The sequence below is a fragment of the Talpa europaea genome (genome assembly GCF_964194135.1).
Source record: "Talpa europaea genome assembly, chromosome: 3".
Lineage (NCBI taxonomy): Eukaryota > Metazoa > Chordata > Mammalia > Eulipotyphla > Talpidae > Talpa > Talpa europaea.
In genome coordinates this window covers 108250500-108275167 of record NC_140069.1, presented here as the reverse complement: position 1 = coordinate 108275167, position 24668 = coordinate 108250500, and the positions used below count along the sequence as shown (strand labels likewise).

Here is a 24668-nt window from a genome sequence, read left to right as displayed (position 1 = left end):
TATGTTTTCAGAAATGCAGTAAGAATACACATATAGACTAAATTCTTTTAGATTACTGGAGTGAATGGAAGGGGAAACAAAGGAGGAAAACCTGTTTTTAAAAGAGAACATGGCAATGTACCTTCTCTATTTATCAGAGGAAAACTTGTATTCAAGAGAAATTCTGGAAAAATATATTAGGAAATTTAATGTACTTGTGAAAGCTCCTAAGTCTTAAAAGTTCTCATTACAAGAAACAAAAATTATAAATTATGCAAGGTGATGATGTTAACTTATTGCGGTGATCATTTTGCAATACATACATATAGTGAATCATTGTTATCTACCTAAAACAAAAGCATTTTATGTTGATTATATTTCATTAAAAATAGAATATAAAGAAACTTATTCTCAGTCAGCGTAAATAATGCTATGCTTTATCAGTTTCTCTAGTTATATTGCTTAGTTTAGACACTTTCAAATCCCACATAATTTATCACAACTATCTAGTACCAACTCCTTCCTATTATTGGACTCTTCTTGCCAAAATTGTCTTCTCTGTTATGTCATATATAATTCTGTGACCTTCACAATACCTCAGTCTGCTTTTAAGGTTTTCTTAAATGTGTAGAAACCACCTTACTTCTTAGTCTCTTTCTACAATTCATCTATTCTTGCATTCATCTGAAATATGCCTATTCATTTCATCTCACAGTTATGTCTTCAACAGAGTGGCATTCATGTCTATTAAGTCAACATCTTCACAGTATAAACAACTGGTTTCTGCTTTTTAAACATGCTTTGAAATGTCATTATCTTTATAAAAGATTAAACATAGCAATGTTATTTTTGCCTATCTAATAAAAACAAACTACTCTCCTCAAATTCCACATAAACTACACTATGCAGCAAGTAACTAAGCTGTCTGATCAAATAATAAATCCCATTACTGTATTCAAGCGACAGTTGAAGGACTGTTGGATCAATATTCTGGGATGGGCACGTTTCTTAGACTAAGGAGGAAGCTAGATTGTAAGGCCTCTTATGAGCATAATACTATACTTAGAAGATGTATATCCAAATATAAAATTGTATTCTGACACAGTATAAAGTTCATAAAAATGTTACATACTTATATATATTTATTTTCTGCCTAGACTTCATCATGCGATGAAAAATTTTTTTGCTTGAGGATAAGGAGGTTCAATTTTTTATTTAAGAAAAAGAATATTATTCAAACAAAATGAACGCCGTAACATTTAAAAATCTGACATTTTCAGGATGACCAGTAAACATACCTTTGTGGAATGGATTGTTTTGGGCTTGGAGTCGAATTTTAATAACATCCAGAGGTGTCACTATGAAGAAAAATAAATATCAATTAACTAGTAATACATCTGTATATAAACATTTGCCCATACAACACAAAACACATGGAATCATATGTTGCCTCATGATTACATAATGGGTAAAATTACCAACTATAAGATAGTTTTGAATATAACATTTCATTTTTTGCCCTTGAATTTTACTAAAAGAGGACCAATGAGAAAAGAACCTAATTACTTTTCTCACAAGTACTAAACTGTCTTTTGTATTATTTCTACAAATAAAATCCACTAGCATTAAAACTAAAGTATTATTCCAGAATTCTTTTTAAATATTTAAGAACAACTCTGTATTATAAGTAATCAATAATCAAATAATCTTGTCTTCTAATCTGTTAAATTTACCTTTATCAAGCAAAATCTATAGGTAATGCAAAATTGAGTAAACCAGACATAAATCATGTTTACTTACTGCTTATATTATTTCTTTTGTGAACATCACAGTATCTGCCCAGAATTCTTTTCATGTTATCATATTGATGGGAAGATATTATCATTCATGAAGCATGTTTAATAATATTATCATCATTTCACAGATAGTAAAACTCAAATGGAATTCACAACAGATTTATTTGGTTACATAGTCTACATCAATACATTTTTTTTTTTTTTACCCATTAGTGATGTCAATATAGCTCCACTACAAGAGGCAAGCATTTGTTGGAGAGGTGTCACTTTGGTAATATATGGTACCTCCGCTTCAGGATCCATACTTTAACTAACTGAAGAAAAATCTGTTAACAAAAAGCAAAATGTAACCAAAGTTTAATGGAAAATACCCTCAAAAGTATTTGTTAAAAATTAAACTACAAAAGTAATAATAATCAGTATTAAAGCATATGTGTTGCTGATGCTCTGAAAAATAAGTATGTAAGTTTTGTACACAAGGGTACTACACAACTGTCAGTAATAGAACATGTTCTCTGATTTTCTAAAAATGGTAGTACAGAGTTAATAAAACAGACTCTGGCCATATAACAGAATGAGAACAGATGATCTACAAGGTTCATATTCTAAAAACTACTCAGATAGTTTCTCAATGCTAGTACAGAGTTGTAAGCAAATATAGCACTATTTTAATTGCAAAACAAAAACTTCAAATATAAAATAGAATCAAAACACATCTTCCTAAGAAGCATTATCTTAGAAAAATTTAATGAAAAAAAGCAATATATACTTTCCTGAAAGTCTGTTAATAAAAATGTTATAAAAATCAGGTATATACTTACCATTGAGAAGTAACTAATAGAAACATATAGGAGCCATCTTTCCAAATGTCTATGTACACCCAACAACACTTATATGTATGTGTATGTATATAAAAGTATCTAAAGAAATAAAACCATCATATCCACACATACACACACAAAACAAAATAGGTTAATACTATTTCATATTGTTCAGTAGCCAACTATGACACTTAAAAACATACTATACACATTTTATCAATATAGATTTATATTATTTTTAGTGCTTACAGAGTTTTTGATTATATTTAATCAGTCATATTGTTAGATATTTAGGTCAGTTCTAGTATTTCATTTACTCCTTCCATAATTCTCATGTAAATATCCTTACATGTATATCTTTTCATAGATATTCTTTTTTTAAGATTTATTTATTTATTTATACAAGAACTAGGGTACAGGCCAGATGTGCGGGAGGGTGAGAGGATTCACCAGAGACAGAGCAGGGAACAGAACAGGCAGACAGTTGAAATACACTGCTGAGGGGAGCAGCGGGTGTAACAGGAGAGATCTGCCAAGCCATGCGGTCTTGAACCGGCACTGCAGAGGCTGCAGACAGCTTCACAGCGCTGCACTCAACCACCTGCACCACCAGGGGAGGCCCTCTTTTCATAGATATTCTATATTTACTATAAGACAAAAAAGATTGCTGGGCTAAACAAAAACTCTATATAAACAGTCAAACGTTTTTCAGAAAGGCTGGGCTACTTTGAACTTTATTGGCATTACAGGAGTTCCTATTAATCTACAATTTTACCAAGCTCTCACATTGCATATTTATTTTTTCGACACCATTTTTAAAGTAGGTTGTATAGACAATACCCCTCATCCTAAAAACCTCATTATATTCTCTTACTTAATCATCTCAGTGTTGGAGTAGTCCTCAACTCCCAGGCTCAGGCCCTGGGAGGCCCACATGGCCTTTGCTACCAAGGTTAGGTGCAATCTACTCCAACTTTCCCCACAAGATGTGGGGAGCAACAACCCAACTCCAGACTAAAGTCCAAACCCTGTGCCAGTGAAGCACCATGGACTGAACTCTCTTTGATGTTTAAGTGAACTCAGGGAGCTAGAGGGCTTCTAGGCAGGGGAAGAGGTTGGCATTTTTTGGGAGCCCTTATAAAATGAAGGGCATCTGGGCTCTGGGCCTTGCCTCTGCCTGATTCTTTCCAGAGAGCTGTCTCTGTTGCAACCTGCCAGCTTCTGCAGTGGCAGGCTTATCACCTTGCTCCAGGCCACAGCTTCAGCCGGCCTGCTGCATGCAGCTTCATTTCATCATCTGTTCCGTTATAGTTGTTCCTCTATTATGTTAAAAAGAAATTGTTTTTCTGTTTTGAGACACCAAAACTCTTTTTGTTTATAGTTGTGGCAGAGAGTTCATGGACCCAGAACCAATAAGAGGAATTCTGACTCAGGGAGAATTTTCAGTCTTTGCCCTGTAACAACAGGATAATCATCAAGTTGAGAAAACAACTTTGATACTACTTTACAATTCATATTCCAATTGTCAATTTAGTCTAATAACAATCTTAATTTTAAAAGAATGGTAGTTTTACTACTTCGTAGTTTCTTTAGACTTACTATTTACCTACCTGGTTTAAGTCTTTTCCTCAACTCTGTGTTCCAGTATTTTGTTGTTTGTAACATCAGTAACTGAAAATCTATAGTGAAAAAATGAAAGTAATTGTCTTTTCTCACGGGAAAGGGATAATAGCCTAAAGGAAGTGCAAAAAAATCTTTAAAACACAAATCAACATTTATTGAATAGTTTCCATTAAGTGCTTTCAGAAATATAACAAGCACTCTGCAAATGGTATCATTAAAATTATGAAAGCATTTCACAAAATTCATATTATTCCATTAAGTACATTTTGTTTTGAAAACTAACAAATGTAGACCCTAAACAAGTTGATAATCAATAAGAATTGAACAACTAGATTTTGTGACACAAAATTAAGTATCTAGTACAACCCTGAAGTATTTGTTGGGGAAAATAACATTTAATCTGAATCTAAACAATCCTTTAGAGATCTAATTTCCAATGTGTAGAAAGTTCACAGACTACAGAAACGTGATAAAGGAGGTCACAAAAAAGGACAAAATGAAATACTATAGTCTATACAGGACTAGTGGTTTCTTCAACAAGTCTCAGTAAAGTGAGGAAAAAGGAGGCAAAGAAAGGAGAACTGTTCTAGGATAAAGGAATCTTGTAAGAGTCAACAACCAAATCCATCCTACTTCAAGTAAATGAAAAACAAAGTTTGAGGGTAACTAAAGAAATCTGAAGATGCACTAGATAAGAAAATATTTTTTAAATATTTATTTTGTTTGGTGAGAAAATGGTAGTGTAATTATGTATGTGTCTTTTTGTAAGAGAGTGATATTGAAGTATTATGGGCTAAAATGTTATTAACTATAGTTTATAATACTTTAGAAAAATATAAATATATACTATTTAAAATTTGTCAAATCCAGGTGACAAGTATACCATATACTTACACTGAGATATACAGATACTTAGCAAATATAAAATATTTAAATGTTCTGTATTTTTCTGTATATGGGAAACTGCATAATAAAAAACTTTAAGTAACTAATATTTACATAGACTCTTCAACTCTAGGAACACACTTCTAAAATTCATTTATATGAACACAGTTCAGGTGAAAAGACAAAACATACATACATATAAACACACAAACATACATGCGTGCACACACACATGCTAGAACACAGGTTATTCCTCCTCCAGGTGAGAAAAAGGCATACAGAAGGCTTTATTTTGCCAACTATTCCAGCATAGTTGGCAACTTGAATATATTCATCTGAAATTAATGCCAGAAAAACTAATATGTCTCTAGCAATTAGTTTTAACATAAGGGCGAAAAGCAAAAAATTGAGTTGTACTATTTAGAACCACGAATTAGAGTTACTGCATTTTTAATTATTCCTTAACATATATACTATAAAGTATTTTAGAAAAAAGAGTTATATCAACAATATCCTAAGGTAAAAACTCTGAGTCTTGAAAAGTGAGTGATCTGAGTACAATGAAAAGTGAGTCTTCTGTTCAATTATCTAAAGAATAATGTGGAAAAAATGGACAACATTACTACAAATTTGGGAGTAGATGGTGTTTGTTGGGAAATAATGACCCTAGTGGAATTCAATGTATTCGCCAATGTTTTAAATTCCTGTAGTCCTACCAACCTACATATCTTCTTTCTCTGCCTCTTTCCACTATTTCATTTGGAAGATACTGTCCCCTATTCTGGGAGCACATGAATTAGTAGAAGAGATGACTAATACCTTTTTGGTTCTACTATAACTTTAGGACATCTCTTTAAGTAATATGCTTCAAGAATAGCTTTCTCCCTCAACTTCCTATGAAATTACTCTTTTCCATACTATTCCTTTATTCTGTATTTTACTTAAATTATTATTTTACTTAAATTGGGTACAGACTGGCTATAACTCACCAAGGTGGTTACCAAGTGTAATGGCATATTTTCAAACATGAAGAATTGATGAGTCCTTCCTGAGGTAAGTTCAAGTTACTGAATGACATCAATTCAACCAACTGGTAAATGGAGAAACTTTAGTAAAATGGATACAGCAATACCTAAATCAATAGGTGGTAGTTCAATATATGCCTAGAATCATCAGAATTTCTATTTTTCCAAGCAAATATGGGTCAAATGCTCTCTTATTTTAGTCTTGATTTACATTACCATGGTCAACAACATTGTTGAACATCTCTTGACATTTTTATTAGCAGTATGTACTGCTTCTTCTGTAATCTATCCATTTACAACTTTTGCCTATTTTTCTGGTAAGGTGTTTATATTTTTCTTATTTGTTTGAGGAAACTTTTACATTTGGTACAAATTATTTTTAAGTTATATAAATTGTATCTTCTCCCAATCTATAATTTGTCCTTCTACTTTCTTCAGAGTAAGTTATAAATCAAAGGTCTTAAACATGTTTTGTAGTAAAAGAAATAGAACAAAAAAATACTTTAAAAAAGTTTGTGTAAGGAGGGAGCAACATGGCGGCGAGGAGACGCTGCAAGTAAGGTCTCCCATTAAAAAAAGTTAATAGGGAGGAAAAGCGGCAGGTCCCAGTGAGAACTGGGACACAGAAAATAAACGGGTGACTCCAGCAAACTACCCGAAGAAGAAAGTGGCCATAAAAGAGGACTAGAAGGGAGGGAAGCGCAGAACCCTGCTCCCCTCCCCCGCCCACAGAGGCGGCACTCTCCGGCAGAGAGGAGGAAAACAACAAACCAAAACGGCCAACAAGAACAAAGGACGCAGCAAGCGGGACTGTGAGTGGAAAGGAACTATTGCAGCCACCACACCCCGTGAACGGGAGATGAGGCAAACCCTGCAGGATTCGCCACGGCGGTGAGCGAACGGCTCCGGGCGCCATTAGAGAAGAACAAAGACCCCGGGAGACGCGCACACAGCCAGGGCTGCCGGTAAGCTTGCATGGAAAAGCGGCGCTGGGCGCGCTTGAAAAGCAAGTGCAGACCTGGATCGCGGCTGCCCAGGTCCCCGCGCCTGCGACCTAGGCTTGTGGGGAGAGGAGCGGAGGTCCTCACTGAGGTGAAGGTCCCTCCCTGAGTAAGCAGGAACCAGGCGCCCAGGCACGGGAACGGTGCAAAAGGCGCCATTCCCGCGCCCCTGAACTGGGCTACAGCCCGCGTCCTGGAACTGAGGGCTTTGAACTGAGACCCGGGGCACGAAAATTCGGGGCGTGGGTTCTCCAAGACGGTGGGGCACAAGGCAGACACAGCACCCCAAAGCTGTTGAGGTGTACCCTACCATTCCCGCTCTGTTCCCTGTCCCACGGGGTGGGGGGAGGCGAAAAACAGCCCCCCAAGGACAATAGGAGAGATCTCTGGCGCCACCTAGCGACCAGGAAAAAAAAGTCACTAACACCCCATAGAACAGGAAATTTCTTAAGACTGCTTGAAAAGGGCAGAAGGCTTCTGGAGGACCCAGTGGCCAGCCGGGAAGTTAGCCCACGCCAGGCCCCTTCCGACCAGCAGTCTGAGCCCACAGAGGGAGCAGGCACCCACGTCCGGGGCAGACCAGGTGCACAGAAGAGTGTGCCTGAAACCGGAGGCGCAGGGAGTGCATCCCGCTTCGCCATTTTAGAACAGGGACATTTCTCAGTAAAAACTGCCTAAAAGCAGCAGAAAGCTCCCCCAGAAGACAGAGATGGCTCCTGGAAGAGCCAGAGGGGAGCGGAGAAGTTCACCCAAGATGCCAGTCAGTCCGAGCAACACAGTGTCCCAACGCATACGACAAATTAGAAAACAGACAGTAGGGAGTAGAAGAACCACACGCAACCTAACAACTCCTCAGGAAAGAAGCACACCATAAAAAGAAAACCACTCCCCAGATTGCAACGACAGCAACTTGGAAGAACTTCTGAGCCTTCCAGAAAGAGAATTTAAAATTGCCATGATTAAAAAAGTGATAGATCAGAAGAAGGAAATTGAGTCCCTAAAGAGGGAAGTAAAAGAAATGCAGGAGATCAAAGAATTAATGGAGGAACTAAAGAACTCTGGGAAAAGCAATGAAAGCAGAATAGGTGAAATGGAAGAGCAAATAAGTACTCTTGAAGACACAGAAATAAAAAGAACCAAAACAGAAAAGGAAAGAGAAGTACGAAGGAAAAAGAATGAAGAAAGACTTCGGGAACTATCTGACTCCATGAGGAAAGGAAATATAAGAGTTATAGGAATTCCAGAAGGAGAGGAGAGAGATGTAGGAACAGAGAAAATATTCATGGATATAATTGAAGAGAACTTCCCAAATGCGAAGAAGGAGCTGAAAATTGATATACAAGAAGCAAGAAGAACACCAAACTTCCACGACGAAAGGAAAAACACAGCAAGACACATAATAGTAAAGCTCCCAAGAATCCAGGACGAGGAAAAAATAATGAAGCTGACAAGAGGGAAGAAACAGATAGCATTCAAAGGAAAACCAATCAGGCTGACATCAGACTTCTCTGAAGAAACACTACGGGCAAGGAGAGAGTGGAGGGACATAGTCAACAGACTCCAAGAAAACAGATGCCAACCAAGAATACTCTATCCCGCAAAGCTCTCTTTCCTCCATGAAGAAAGAATATGGACCTTCCCAGACAAAGAGAAAATCCGGAATTTCATTACGACTAAACCCCCACTCCAAAAAATACTACAAGGAATCCTAAAGCCAGAACCTCAGAGGGACGAATAACAACGAAAGAAGACCAAAAAAAAAAAAAAGTTATTAAAAGAATAAATAAATAAAATCAAAGGAAAGACAAACATAATGGCAAATACAGATGCTAACATATCAATATTAACTCTAAATGTAAATGGACTAAACTCTTCAATAAAAAGACACAGAGTTGCAGCCTGGATTAAGAAACAAAACCCAACCTTTTGCTGTCTCCAGGAAACACATTTAGCTACAAAAGATAAAAATAGGCTCAAAGTCAAAGGATGGAAAACAATCCTACAAGCAAATGGGCCAAAAAAGAAAGCAGGAACAGCTATACTTATATCAGATAAAACAGACTTCAAACTCAAAAAAATAAAAAGAGACCCCAATGGTCACTACATTATAATTAAGGGGACAATACTTCAAGAAGAAATAACACTCATTAACATATACTCACCAAACGAAAGAGCACCAAAATATATCAGACAACTGTTGTCCTCTCTGAAAACAGACATCAGAGAAAACACATAAGTAGTGGGAGACTTCAACACACCACTATCAACAATGGATAGATCAACAAGACAAAAAATAAGTAAAGAAACTAAAGCTCTAAATAAGGACCTAGAGCATTTGGGCTTAACAGACATCTATAGAACACTAAACCCAAAAAAACGGAGTACACATTTTTCTGAAGCGCACACGGATCATTCTCCAGGATCGATCACATACTGGGGCACAAGACAAACATCAACAGATACACCAAGATTGAAATCATACCAACCATCTTTTCTGACCACGAAGGCATCAAACTAGAAATAAATCATAAAAAGAAGGCAAGGAACTATCCTACCTCATGGAGATTAAAAGCCACACTACTGGAAGACCACTGGGCTAACGAGGAGATCAAAGAAGAAATTAAAAAATTCTTTGAATTGAATGACAAGGAGGACACCAATATCCTAAATGTATGGGATGCAGCAAAAGCAGTAATAAGAGGAAAATATATAGCAATAGAAGCTCACATCAAAAAACAAGAAAGAACTCAAAGAAACAACCTAATCTCGAAGCTCAAAGATCTAGAAAAAGAACAACAAAAAAACCCCAAAACCAGTAGAAGAAAAGAAATAATAAAAACCAAAGCAGAAATAAATGAAACTGAAACTAAAAAAACAATTCAAAAGATCAATGAAACCGAGAGCTGGTTCTTTGAAAAAATCAATAAAATAGACAAACCCCTAGCCAGGCTCACAAAGGAAAAAAGGGAGAAAGCACAAATACACAGGATCATAAATGAAAGAGGAGAAATCACAACGGACACAGCATAAATCAAAAGAATAATCAGTAACTACTATGAACAGTTATATGGAAACAAGTTCAACAATCTAGAGGAGATGGACAAATTCCTACAACTCTACAATCACCCAAAGCTAGATAAAGAAGAAATAGAACACCTAAACAGACCAATTACAAGCAGCGAAATTGAAATGGTAATCAAAAACCTCCCCAAAAACAAAAGCCCAGGACCTGATGGATTTACAAATGATTTCTACCAAACATTCAGAGACGAATTAGTGCCTATCCTTCACAAACTCTTCCAAAAAATTGAGAAGGAAGGGACAATACCAAACACGTTCTATGAAGCCAATATTACACTAATACCAAAACCGAACAAGGACAACACAAAAAAGGAAAACTATAGGCCAATCTCCCTAATGAACACTGATGCAAAAATCCTCAATAAAATTTTAGCTATCAGAATCCAACAATGTATCCATAAGATAATTCACCACGACCAAGTAGGATTCATTCCAGGGGCACAAGGATGGTTTAACATCCGAAAATCAATCAACGTTATCCAACACATCAACAAAAAGAAATATAAAAACCATATGATAATATCAATAGATGCTGAGAAAGCTTTCGACAAAGTGCAACACCCATTCATGATAAAAGCCCTTGAAATTCTTGGGATACAAGGAACATACCTCAACATCATAAAGGCCATCTATGACAAGCCAACAGCCAGTATCATTCTCAATGGTGAAAAGCTGAAAGCAATTCCATTAAGATCTGGAACAAGACAAGGATGTCCACTCTCACCACTGCTTTTCAATATAATACTGGAAGTCCTAGCCAGAGCAATAAGACAAGAGAAAGACATCCAAGGAATCCAAATAGGAAAAGAAGAAGTCAAACTATCACTATTTGCAGATGATATGATAATATACATAGAGAACCCCAAAATCTCCACAGAAAAACTAATTCAACTCATCAATCAATTCAGTAAAGTGGCAGGATACAAAATCAACACGCAAAAGTCAGTAGCCTTCCTATACACAAACAATAAATCTGAAGAAGAAGAAATCAAAAAAACCATCCCTTTTATTATCGAAACAAAAAAAATCAAATATTTGGGAATAAATCTAACAAAAGAGGTAAAGGACCTATACAAAGAAAACTATAAAACACTGTTAAAAGAAATAGAAGAAGACACAAAGAAATGGAAAGACATCCCCTGCTCATGGATTGGAAGAATAAACATTATTAAAATGGCCATCCTACCAAAAGCAATATACGGATTCAATGCTATTCCAATCAAAATCTCAATGGCATTCTTCAAAGAAATAGAACAATTATTGATGAAATTCATATGGAATCACCAAAAACCCCGAATAGCCAAAGCTCTACTGAAAAAAAAAGAAGGAAATGGAGGCATCACACTCCCAGACTTCAAACTATACTACAAAGCCATAATCATCAAAACTGCATGGTATTGGAACAAGAACAGACATACAGACCAATGGAATCGAATAGAAAATCCAGAAATAAACCCACAGATTTATGGTCAACTAATCTTTGACAAAGGAGCAAAGACTATGCATTGGAGCAAAGAAAGTTTGTTCAATAAATGGTGCTGGGAAAACTGGGTCACTACATGCAAAAGAATGAAGCTTGACCACTACCTCACACCATACACAAAAATCAACTCAAAATGGATTAAAGAACTAGACATAAGACCTGAAACCATAAAATACATAGAAGGAAATATAGGCGAAACACTACGTGATTTGCACATCAAAGACATCTTTACAGACACATCACCCAAAGCAGTGATATTGAAGACAAAGATAAACAGCTGGGACTACATCAAATTAAAGAGCTTCTGCACAGCAAAAGAGACAATAAGAAAAACAAAGAGAAACCCCACCAACTGGGAGAACATTTTTGCACCAACACTAATGATAAAGGACTGATCACAAAAATCTGCAAAGAGCTGATGAGACTCAGCAACAACAAAGAAAATAATCCAGTCAAAAAATGGGCAGAAGAGCTAAAAAGAAACTTCTCTGAAGAGGAAATGCAAATGGCCAACAGACATATGAAAAAATGTTCAACATCACTTGTAATCAGGGAAATGCAAATCAAAACTACCATGAGATACCATATCACACCAGTGAGAATGGCACATATTAAAAAAACTAGCAACAACAAATGTTGGTGAGGGTGTGGAGAAAAAGGAACTCTTCTGCACTGTTGGTGGGAGTGCAAACTGGTCCAACCACTGTGGAAAGCTGTGTGGAGATTTCTGGACCTACTAAACATAGAGCTTCCATATGATCCAGCAATTCCACTACTAGGTATTTACCCAGAGGACACAGAAACATCAATTCCAAAGAGCACCTGCACCCCTATGTTTATAGCAGCACTGTTTACAATAGCTAAGCTTTGGAAAAAACCCAAATGCCCCAAAAAAGATGACTGGATCAAGAAGATGTGGTACATATATACCATGGAATATTACTCAGCATTCAAAAAAGATAAACACATGCAATTTGCAGCAACATGGATGGCGCTGGAAGGGATCATGCTCAGCGAAATAAGCCAAAAAGAAAAAGAAAAATACCGGATGGTCTCACTCATAGCAGGAATCTAGAGAACTTAAATAAGGGACCAGGAAAATGAATATAAGAAAGTGAAAATCAAAATCAACAGAAAACTATGAACCAGAGACACTTTTTGGGGGGTGGGGGGCGGTAGGGGAAGGATTGGGGTCAGAATGGGGCGTTTGCAATTGTATGGGGGAATATAAAAATAAAATTTATTATTTAAAAAAAAAAGTTTGTGTAAGGAACAATACTGTTAACTATATGCATGTCATTTTACAGATCTCCAGAACTTTTCCATATTATGCAACTGAACTCTTACCCATTAAATAGCAACTTCCGATTTTCCTCTCCTCAGCCACTGGAAACCACCATTAAATTTTCTCCTTTTATGATTATTTTAGATACTTCATAGAAATGGAATCATGCAGCAATTCTTTATAACTGGCTTATTTAACCTAGTATAAGATTTTCAATCCATATTATGTATATGACAGGATTTCCTTCTCTTACAAGGTTGTATGATAGTCTAGTGTATGTATATATTGCATTTTTATTATCCACTTATCTGTCAATGGATAGTAAGATTGTTTCGACTTTGCTAATTGTGCACAATGCTGCAATGAACACAGGAATGCACATATATCTCTTCAATGTCTTGATTTCAATTCTTTTGGGCAGATATTGGGAAAAGGGATTGCTAGAGGACATGGTAGCTCTATTTAAAAATTTTTTGAGGAATCTCTATACTGTTTTCCATGGCAGCTGCACCATTTTATATTCCTACCAACAATGCACAGGGTTCCAATTTCTCCACATAGTTGCTAACAAATTATTTTCCATTTTACTTTTAATTATTGACCATCATAACAGGTGTGAGGTGATGATTTTTATTTCATTTGTTGGATGATTAGTGATACTCATCATCTATTCATATTCCTGTTGACTATTTGCACATTTTCTTTGGGAAAATGTCTGTGTAAAGACTTATACCCATTTTTAAATTAGTTTATTTGCTTCTTTGCTATTGAGTTATAGAAATTCTTTATATATTTGGATAGTAATTCATTATTAGATAAATGGTTTCTAAATACTCTCTCCCATACCACAGATAGCCTCTTCACATTTTTGAGAGTTTTCTTTGCACTCTGGGAAACAAGGTATGGGGGAGTTAAAAAAAAAAACTTCAAAAGTTTTTCAGAACATTAAACATTCAGTGACATATGATCCAGCAGTTCCAACAGATAAAAATGTATCTCCAGAGAAAGACCTAACAGTATTAGTCACAATAGCCGAAACCCAGAAACAATCCAGATATCCATCAACAGGTAAACAGGATAAAATGTGGTATATTTATATAATAGAATATTACTCAGCAATAAAAATGAACTTCTGATATGCAACATAGTTGAATAAAAAATACTGTTAGGCAAAATAACTCAGACCTAAAACATTTATATATAAGTTATATATATAATTCCACTTACATGAAGCCACAATATAGGCAAAATTATTCATGACAATGGAAATCAGAAGAGTGTTTTCCTCTGGTGGGAAGAGATTGGTAAGAGGAATGAAATGACCTGAGATGACAAAATGTTCTATATTTTTACTGAGGTAGTAGTTACATGGATAAATTTGTTAGCACTCATCAATCTTGAATGCTTAAAATGGGTACACTTTATTGTATTTGGGTAACTAAGAAGATTGGAAATTTTAAAAATTTACATCATGAGAGATGTACAGTAGCAGATTGAGCACAGCGCTATGAAGCAGCCTCTACAGCGTGGTTTCAATTCCTGGCATGCCAGGGAGATACCCACATGGCACAGCAGACTTCTTCTGTCTCACCTGCTGCTCCCCTCAGCAGTGTTTTCGGTCCATCTGCCTGTTCTGCAACCCGCTGTCTCTGGTGAATCCTCGCACCCTCCCGCACTTCTGGCCTGTACCCCACTTCTTGTATAAATAAATAAATCTTTAAAAAAATTAAAAAAAATAGAAGGAAAGAAATGAGCTAGCTAGGTAGACTTGTTTATAGTCATGGCAAAATATGTGTTCAGAACAACCCTAAATTTACAATATAGTTCAGAATATAAGATATAACCTTTAAATCAGTTCATTATCCTTAACAGCCCCTAGACCTGCCACAGCAGCCTCTATATTGTTGTCTCAGAGGAATCAACTCTCCAATTTTGAATCCTACTATCTTCCTTATTCTCCATTTTCACCCTTCACCTAGTTTCTTTAAGAACTATCAGTAGATATGCTGAATTCTCCCTAGTTGCCCAGCCCATCCTTACCTGAGATAATACATTTCAGGGCTATGCCCATGAACTAGGTATCCCTTTGTATGCTTATCCTGCAAAACTAAGAACCTAACCTCGTTAAAACCTTAGGCTCTCCAAGGAGATCAAAGAAGAAATTAAAAAATTCTTTGAATTGAATGACAAGGAGGACACCAATATCCTTGAACTGGGTAGTGAGACTCCAAAATGTGAAAACTAAACAACAGAAATAGCAACAGAATACATTTGAGAAGATAACATATCAAAGGATTAAACACACATGGATTAAACAGGAGTACTATTGAAGATTCCAAAATAAGCAGGAGATAAAGGCTCTATCAAAGTAGGTTTACTAGGAACAGGAAAAAGCAACAAATACAGCCCCAAATAGAGAGGCTTAGGTCAAAGAAAGAAAATAAGAAAGACGTAGGTATTTCAGAAGAATGAGTAAATCCATTGATTCTATAATTAAATTTTATATTTGCATATATATGAGGTAATCTAAAAAACATATTAGGTCTCACTTGATAATTACGAAAAGATAATTACAAAAAAATGAAGATTAAATTATCTTCATTTACAGATAAGGAAATTGTAGCATTGGAAGGTTAACATTTGCCCAAGGTCATAAAACCACTTAGGAATAGAGCCAGTACTGAATGAAATTCTTTTCTCCTGATACACAGTTAAATGTTCATTTATTTCGACCATGATTCTGTTCAATGTTCTCCAACTTTGCTTAATAGAACTCTTTAACCAAACTTCTCACCAAAAAACCCTGACCTCATTAATTTCTTCTTGAATATACACCTTTCACCTAAGGCACTTTAAGATGTACTTTATTTTTTTTTTAATATTTATTTATTTATGCAAACAAGAGCTGGGATACAGGCTAGAGATGCAGAGGGTGAGAGGATTCACCAGAGACAGAGTGGGGTACATAACAGGAGACTGATTGAAATACACTGCTGAGGGGAGCAGCAGTGAGACAGGAAAGGTCTGCCTCGCCAAATGGGTTGCTCCTGGCTGGCTGGGGATCGAATCTCCTGCTGCAGAGGCTGAGGATTGCTTCATAGTGCGGTGCTTAACCCCTAGAGCCACCAGTGAGGCCCTAAGATGTGCAGATGCGCTTTAATATAAAATTTATTGTTTTACCAATAGCCCTGATTACTAATACTGTTTATTAAAACTGACTTCTTCCTTTTTCATAACTTGGCATTACCACCTACAGTGCAGTCAAGAGTGAGTTTACCAGGATAGGTTGCAACTATGTTACCCATCTTTACTCATTATAATAAATATGAAAGGTAACTCTTTGTTACTAGAACATAAAAAGGACTTCCTTTTTTGGTTCTCAGTAGAAACACGTTTAAATTGTTTTCCATATTCCCTAAATATTTCAAAGACGCATTCATCCCTTCCTGTCATTTTCTACATGGACAATTTTTTTGCAAGAGAAATAATTTTTTTTTTATTTCCACTTCCACATCAGGCCATCATTCTTATGTAGCTCATATCTTGCCCATCTACTTTCTTTATGTAGTTCAAAAGTTTACAGTAGAAAAGCAGCAAAAACAACTTTGTGAAGCATTTTCCCATTTACAAAATTAGCTTAAAATACACCTAAAATTTAATCCTTACCATAATCCCATTAATATTCCCATTTTACAGATGGAAAAAAAAAACAGAGATAACGGTATTAGGTAATTTAACCATTTTCAGAAGCTGTCAGAGACCGATTAGACTCAAAACCCTAGTCTTGAGATTTCAAATTCCACCCTTTAACATCGTTGAAATAAACGTAAACAAAATGAAACGAAAACAGCTCTGTGCACAAGAGGTCAACAGAACAGCTCACAGCCAAGTCCCAAAGGGCACTAGGCGACCCAAACGCTCGCTAGGCCGGGCTGCTGGGCGGGACCCAGGCGCCAACACCCACCCGCACCTTTCAGCCCGGGAAGTCCCTCGGCAGCCCGTCTCCAGGCTGCGGGGTCGGCGGGGAAAGAGAAAACCACGATGCGCGACTCGCCGCGCGCGGAGCCCGGAGCTGCCGCCTCCTCTCGCTGCCTCGCACGGCCGGACGCCGAGTCCAAGCCCGGCCGCAGCCGCCGCACCTCGAGCCTCCCGGACTGTCCACCGCGGGGAGGTGGGGGAGGTGGGGAATAAGGTACCTGGAGTAGGAGGCGGCTGGTGGGCAGCCGGTCCGGGCAACCCTGGAAGGCGGGAATGACCCTGGTGGCGGGCTGGACCGGCCTCTGGCGCAAACTGCATCCACTACGTTTGGTCAACAAAAAGCCACACCGAATGACCAGGACAGCTCGGGGACGCGGAGCAGAGGGCGGGGGACCCTGTCTGAGGCCGAAAGGGCATGGAAACGGGGAGGGCCGGGGGCGGAGACGCGGCCCCTGGGGGCGGGGCGCGGGCGTGCGCGGGCGGGGCGTGCGGGGAGGGACGCACAGCGCGCGGAGGCGGGCGGGACGGGCCCCGGGCGCGCGGCGCGAGGAGGGGGGCACGTGTGGGCGAGCGCGAGGCGGGGCTCGGCGCGCGGGGCTCGGCGCGCGGGGCGGGGCGCGCGTATCGGCGCCGCGGCTGCGTGACGCGTTTTCAAATCTTCAACCGCCGCAGCCCACTCGTTTGTGCCGTGGCTCTTCCTCCTCGGCGCTCGGGAGCCGGCCCCGGAAACCCGGCCTGCGGACGCGGGCTCGCTGCTGCCTCGGCGTCGAAACCTGCGGAAGGGAAGGGGGCATCGGCCTGTCAAGGGGCCTCTGGAAGCCTTATTTTCGCGGCCGCCCGGCGCGGCGGCCCTTCCAGAACCAGCATGTAGGGGCCGGGCGACTGCCATGAACTCCGGAGCCATGAGGATCCACAGCAAAGGACATTTCCAGGGTACGAGGCCCCTCCTCCGCCCGCGGTCCTTTTAATCCTTCCCTCGCCTCACGGGTCCCCCCATTCCCCCACCCCCCATCCCCTAGCCTCCCAGCCCCCCAGCCCCCATTGATTTTTCGAGTTCTTCCGCCCGCTCCCTGCAGCTTTTCTGGTTTGTGCATCCTTCTCTGTGGCCCGAAGGAAGCTCCATTGCTGGTACCTCAGAAAGAGAACGGATCCCGGCCCGGCCCCTCGCTTTCCCCGTGGCGTTCACTCCCCTCGATTCCGGCGGTGTGTTCGTTGGAAAACTGGGAGACAATGTCCGGAGCTTTCTCGGGCGCTGCTGCTCCGCCCAGGCCCTGTTTAAAAAGCTTCTGTGCTAGTGGCCGCTCGCTTCGTGATCAGATTGGGTGATTGTGGGTGGACTTTGGTCTTACACTTGACTTTTCTTTCCCTTCGCTCAAAACTGAGGTGAAGTAGCTGTATTGCGAATAGATGAATTAGTATTTTCAAATGGCTAGACAGATACAAAAGCAAGCTTCCGTTTGCAGCCACCTTTTTTTTATTTAGGAAAGCATGCCAGCCTGAGTTTTTCTTTTTAGTATGATATGTGTATGTACCCAGAGTGCGTATGTAGTAACCTCTAAATTATGTAAACAGATGTGTTCTAAAGGTTAATTTCGACAGCAGAGCTATCTCAGCTCTGTTTTCAGGGGATATAATAAAATGAATGTTGACTGTTGAAGAAATGGTCTAGTTACTTCTAAATACATGGATAAACTGAAACTAAACGAGCAATCTGAGGACTGGGTCTTTCTGGGTTAACAGGTTTCTTGCATTGCGAATTTATTTAACATTTTAATTACCAGTTTTGAACGTTCAACAAATGGCTCAATAGCTCCTTGTTGAGTAAAACCTCCTTGGAGTTTACACCTTAAGGAGGAAAATCTTTTAAAAAGGTTTTCTGTTCCCTGCCTTAATGTATAAGACATGAATAAGTACAAGAATATTTCCTGCTAATCGAGCTACCAACTGTGAACATAATTACTATGTAATGCCTGTTTAAATTTAGAGGGTTTTTTTTTTTTGCCTTAGTGTTACTATGAAGATATACATTTAAATGCTGATGACTTAGACTGGTGGAATTATAAAAGTTTTTTTTTTTTTTATAGAGGCATGTTTTTCTTTATTTGTTTGCTTGTTTTTGTTTTGTTTATACATGCAATTATAAAAGTTTTATGTGATCTTTTGTATAAAGGGATATTTTTAAAATAGTAAAAATGTCTGAACATAACATGGCCTAATTTTAAACTTTTTTTTTTTACAACAGGTGGAATCCAAGTCAAAAATGAAAAAAATAGACCATCTTTGAAATCTGTGAAAACTGATAGCAAGCCAGAAAAATCCAAATATAAGCCACTTTTGGGGAAAGTATTTTACATTGACTTACCTTCTGTCACCATATCTGAAAAACTGCAAAAGGATATTAAAGATTTGGGAGGGGTAAGTCAAAACCATGCACTTTTACAGATTAGGAAAATACTGTAAATTGCATAAAGTTACATATTTAATCATTTAATATTTTAAATGTTAAATGAAATCATTTAGCATTTTATATTGGAAAACTTACCACTATATAAGCACCAAGCTTAAAATTTTTATTAGCTGTTTGTCATTAGTGGAAAACCATTTGTCTTAATCTTTTGTTACCTAACAAATTTTTCAGGTTTCTGTGATTAGGAGTCTAGTGTGAAGTTCATGAAGTATGAAAAATGAGAGTACATTATCATGGTGGAACTGCTGGTTACCTTCTCATTGTAATTTGGGATGTCCAAATAGTAGAAACTCTTTGATTATGGTTATTGGGAGCTACATAAAATTGGGTTAGCATAAAAGTAAGAATGTTATTTACAGAACAAGAGAGAACTGTTCAAATCACAGAGTTAAAAATTGCTTTTTTTAAAAAAAAAAAAAGATTTATTTATTTATTTGTTTGTTTATTTATTTATACAAGCACTGGGTACAGTCAGAAGCAGTAGGGTGAGAGAACTCACCAGAGCCAGAGCAGGGAACAGAACAGGCAGAAGGAGTGAAGTACACTGCTGAGGGGAGCAGGGAACGCAGCTGGAGAGGTCTGCGCGCCTTGTGGGACCCTCACCCGTGGCCGGGGATCAAACCGGTGTTGCAGAGGCTGCGGCAGCTTTGCAGCCCAGTGCTCAACCACTGCGCTACCAGGGGAGACCCAAAATTGCTCTTGATTTAAAAAAAATTGTTCTTGTGCTATAGTCTCAGGAAAATAAATGTCATTAAGAGAATTTTGGATTAAGAATATGGAGAATCTTTCCTACCTTACATATTTAGTAAGAGATCAAGAAATGAGAAAGTTTTTGTAAAATTATAAGATTTTCTTAGCCTTAATGTAAATATTGGTTAAATTTTAGCAAGTGAGCTTAAGATTTTAATTTATTTTTAAATTTTTTCTCTTAAAAAGTTTCTGCTGCATTTTGTGTATGTCGAGATTGAGTAATGATTGAACAGATCCCTAAAATAGAAACTTGCAATAAAACATAAAATAAATTTCTTGGAATTGTTTGTCAGTATGACATTTTGTTTAAATGTCTTAGAAAAGCTGTTCTCTTTTCTGTTGTTCATTTTCTTAAGCTAAACACATTTTTTAATAGTAGTCTCATGTATCATAATGACCATACAACTGCATTCCTAGGTTGTGTTTTTACTTCTGCCACCATCTTGACATGCTACCAAGAAGAGAGTTAAAGACCTTAGACATTAAGACCCTTCATTTTAGAAATGAAGTGCCTAAGGGTCCAAGTAAGTTAAATGATCGGTGCAGAGTAGTTTTTTTGTTTTTTTTTTAAGATTTAAAAAAAAAAAATATTTAGTTATTCAAGAACTCTGGGGTACAGGCCAGAGGCACAGGAGGGTGACAGAATTCACCAGAGACAGAGCTGGGAGCAGAACAGGCAGAAGAGCCAAAGACACCGCTGAGGGGAGCAGTGGGCGAGGCAGGAAAGGTCCACTGCACCACGTGGGTATGTCCCTGGCCGGGTGGGAATCGAACCGGTGCTGCAGAGGCTGTGGACAGCTTCACAGCTCTGGGCTCAACCAGCTGTGCCACTGGGGAGGCCCCCTGCAGAGTAGTTTTAAGCGAATTCCCAGACTGAAATGCAACTGCCCCTTTCTATGCCTCTGGCAATTAATGGCTACAAAGTAGCTGTCTGGATATAGTTTTGCAACTTTCTCAAATATTTTCTAATAACCCACCATGCCTTCTAATGTAATTCACTAATTTTGCATTTGTATTTTTAGCAGTAAAACCCTTCAAACAAAATCATTTTTAGAAGTCCAGTTGGTTATAAATTGGAACTGTTCTACCTAACATGAGTATAGAAGCTAGTATAGGAACTGCTTGGCTACCCCTTTTCATTTCTCTTCTCAGTAGTTTTTAAGATATTCGCATGAAACAAATTTTGAGTTCAATATATGATTTGACGGTAGTTGAGAAACTTCTGACTTTACACACTTCAAATTTTTATCCTAACCTGATCTGAAATAGACCACTGAAACTAGGAGCATATTATAGTTGTAAGTTGCCAGATATTCCCCTGATTTCTTTATAAAACTTTTTATCAAATTTTGATCTCCCCCCAGTGTCTTTCAGACACCCAAGCAAATAATTTGCGGTGTAGTATTTTCAGTGCTTTAATGAAATTTAAAAAATTGCTTTAGAATGTAGAGATGGGACTGATTAAATCTACATTTAGGAATCACAGCAGAGATAAAATTTGAGCTGAATCTTGAAAGCCTTATAAGAATATATAGGACAGAATAGGCATACTAAATAGACGAATGAGAATATTTAAAATATATTTGTCTGTGGTTTATTTGAGCAACTGTAATATAGTATGACTTCAACTTGGGATTTAGGTGAGGGAAATAGCCAAAATAAGAAAATCATATTGGGATCAGATTGTAAAGGATGCTGTATTCATTATTTCTGTCCCTAGCATATTAACAAATCTATTACTAAAAATGAGTTTGTTTTTTTAAATTTTTGGAGACTTTTTTTTTTTTTAATACAAGAACCAGGATACAGGCCAGATGTGTGGCAGGGTGAGAGGATTCACCAGAGACAGCGCGGGGAACAGAACAGGCAGACTGATGAAATACACTGCTGGGGGTCCGGGGGGGAGGGCAGCAGGCGGGACAGAAGAGGTCTGTCATGCCATGTGGGACCCTTGCTGGCCTGCTGGAATCGAACCGGCACTATAGAAGCTGCAGACAGCTTCACAGAGTGGTTCTCAACCTCCTGCGCCACCAGGGAAGGCCCAAAATGAGTTTTTTTTAAATGAAGATCTCCTACATGAAATTTATAAAGGAAGTTTGAACTTTAGACACTGATTTAAGAATTCTAAGATTCAACTTTAAGAAACATTTAGTTTAATAGATAGTCCATGAAAGGGTTAAACTTAAATTTTAGGATTACTTAGGCTCTTATCCTTTTGTAATTTATCAGATTATTACCTATGTTGTCTTTTTTCTTTAACTGACCACTTTATGCATTTGTTTTCTCTGGTATTTGTCATAACCCCATTTATCTGCAGATATACTTTTGACAAATTTAACTACTGACAAAGTATGAGAGTAAAGTTTGACATCATGGGGAAATAGATATAAATGTGACATGGAACCTGCCACTTTGGGTCCATGTTTGTGCTAAAATTAGCCAATTGGAGAAAGTAGAGATATAAATAGATACTTTGCGCTATCTTGAACTTGAGGACAGTTACATGTTTGATGCTCATTGTGATCTTGACTGACTAGAAAATAAGTTTTGAGGTAATTCTTTAAAAAAAAAATAGTTTCAACAGTAGCCAATATATTGAAGACCATGGTAGAACTAAGTCAGTAGGTAATAGTATTGTGTTGGTAGATTAAAAACTGAAACTGATATTCATTCTGCCCTCAATTTGAAATTTAGGTAGAGATGGCATGAGTACAATTAATTGTAATATTGTATAGAATGTCAAGAGGATGGAGAGATTATTTCCAGCTGAGGAATTTGGGAGACTGTTGTACATACACAATTTGAACTTAGTTTGAAGGTGATTTTTGGGTATGTGGAAAATCATTTAGAAATCATCCCAGCAGTATCTCCCATATGTCAGCACTACTTCAGATTCTGGGGATGCAAAAATTAGTAAGATGCAGTTTAGTTCTCTAAGAATTCTCAGTTTATGGGAGTGTCAGACGTGAAAGCAAATAATTTGCAGTGTAGTATTTTCAGTGCTTTAATAAAAATTTTTAAATTGCATTAGAATACAGATGGGACTGAATAAATCTGCATTTAATAATCACAGCAGGGATAAACTTTGAGTTGAATCTTGAAAGCCTCATAAGAATATATAAGACAGAATAGGCATACTAAATAGATGAAAGAGAGTATTTAAAATATATTTGTGGTTTTTTGAGCAACTGTAATATAGGATGACTTCAGCTTGGGATTTAGTTGAGGGAAATAGCCAAAAAAGAAAGTCATTGAGGTCAGATTGTAAAGAATGTTTCATTCATTGATAAAAAATTATAACTCAAAGTATAGGAAATGTGTGATACCAGCATAAGACAGACCTACAGACCAACATTGCAATAGAATAAAGAGCCCAGAAATAAACCCTTGCATATATGATTACCTTGTTTTCAACATGGGTGTCAAGACCTGTGGGGAACACACAGTCACAGTCTTTTCAAAATCTGATGCTAGGAAAACTAGTCACATGGACAAAAGATGCAAGTATATTTTACTGAACATCTTATGCTACAATTAATTTAAAATGTATCGAAATTTAAACATAAGTAAAACTTAGAGGAAAATAGGATGTTGGCTTTGGCATCGATGCCTTAAATATAATATCAAAAGCACAGGCAAGAAATGGAAAAAATAGATAAATATGACTTCACAAAAATGAAAAGGTTTTGTGTCTCAAAAGACATTATCAAGAATTAAAAAAAAAAGGCCATCAGAAAAATATATTTGCAAACCTTATATCTGATAAAATACTACTATCCTGAATATACATAGATTCTTGCAACTTAAAAACCACAAAATTCCAATTAAGAAATAAGCAAAGGTGTTGAATAGACATTTCTCCAGAGATGATATACATTAGCCAATAAGCACATAAAAAGATGTTCACCATCACTAATCATTAAGGAAATACAGATCAAAATTAAAGTGACATACCACCTCACAATGATTAGGATAACTACTATCAAAAACCAAAATAAGTCTGGTGAGGATGTGGGGAAATGGGAACCTTCTATACTATTGTTTGGATAGTAAAATGGTACAACCATTAAGGAAAATAGTATGGTGATTCCTCAAAAATGATCATCTAGTAAAATTACCAGATGATCAAGCAATTTTGAATATATATTTGCATACCCATGTTCATAGCAGCATTTTTCACAATAGTAAAAAGATCGAAACAACCAAAATGCTCATTAATAGATGATTGAATAATCAAATGTGATATATTCATACAAGGGAATATTGTTCAACCTTGAAAAAGAATGTAATTTCTGACCTATACTATAATATGAATGAAACTTGAAAACTGTGTGATGTGAAATAAGCCAAATACAGAAGGATAAATATAGGATTCCACTTAGTGAGGTACCTTAGTCAAAATATAGGATTCCACTTAGTGAGGTACCTTAGTCAAAATTCATAGAAACAAAATAGAAGAATAGAGATTTAAAGGGTGTAGGGAGAGGGGAGAAT

The 24668-nt window shown here is 37.5% G+C and overlaps 2 protein-coding genes across 2 annotated transcripts in view; one reads left to right on the top strand and one right to left on the bottom strand.

Annotated features, from left to right (window-relative positions):
* The window catches only part of SLC25A40 (solute carrier family 25 member 40), a gene marked incomplete at its 3' end in the record, with an annotated part of 33928 nt that extends 16653 nt beyond the window's left edge, over positions 1–17275 (bottom strand). The window contains exons 1-4 of the mRNA XM_084229919.1: positions 17176–17275; positions 4207–4275; positions 1982–2085; positions 1278–1337 (exon numbers count right to left, since the gene is read on the bottom strand). Coding sequence (XP_084086045.1) covers positions 1278–1337; positions 1982–2078 — 157 coding nt within the window. The 5' untranslated portion in view covers positions 2079–2085; positions 4207–4275; positions 17176–17275. The remainder of the gene's footprint in view (positions 1–1277; positions 1338–1981; positions 2086–4206; positions 4276–17175) is intronic.
* A 569-nt stretch (positions 17276–17844) lies between these two features.
* DBF4 (DBF4-CDC7 kinase regulatory subunit) overlaps positions 17845–24668 on the top strand; it is a gene marked incomplete at both ends in the record, with an annotated part of 24952 nt that continues 18128 nt past the window's right edge. The window contains 2 exon segments of the mRNA XM_084230471.1: positions 17845–17890; positions 19200–19372. Of these exon segments, the coding sequence (XP_084086597.1) occupies positions 17845–17890; positions 19200–19372 (219 nt within the window).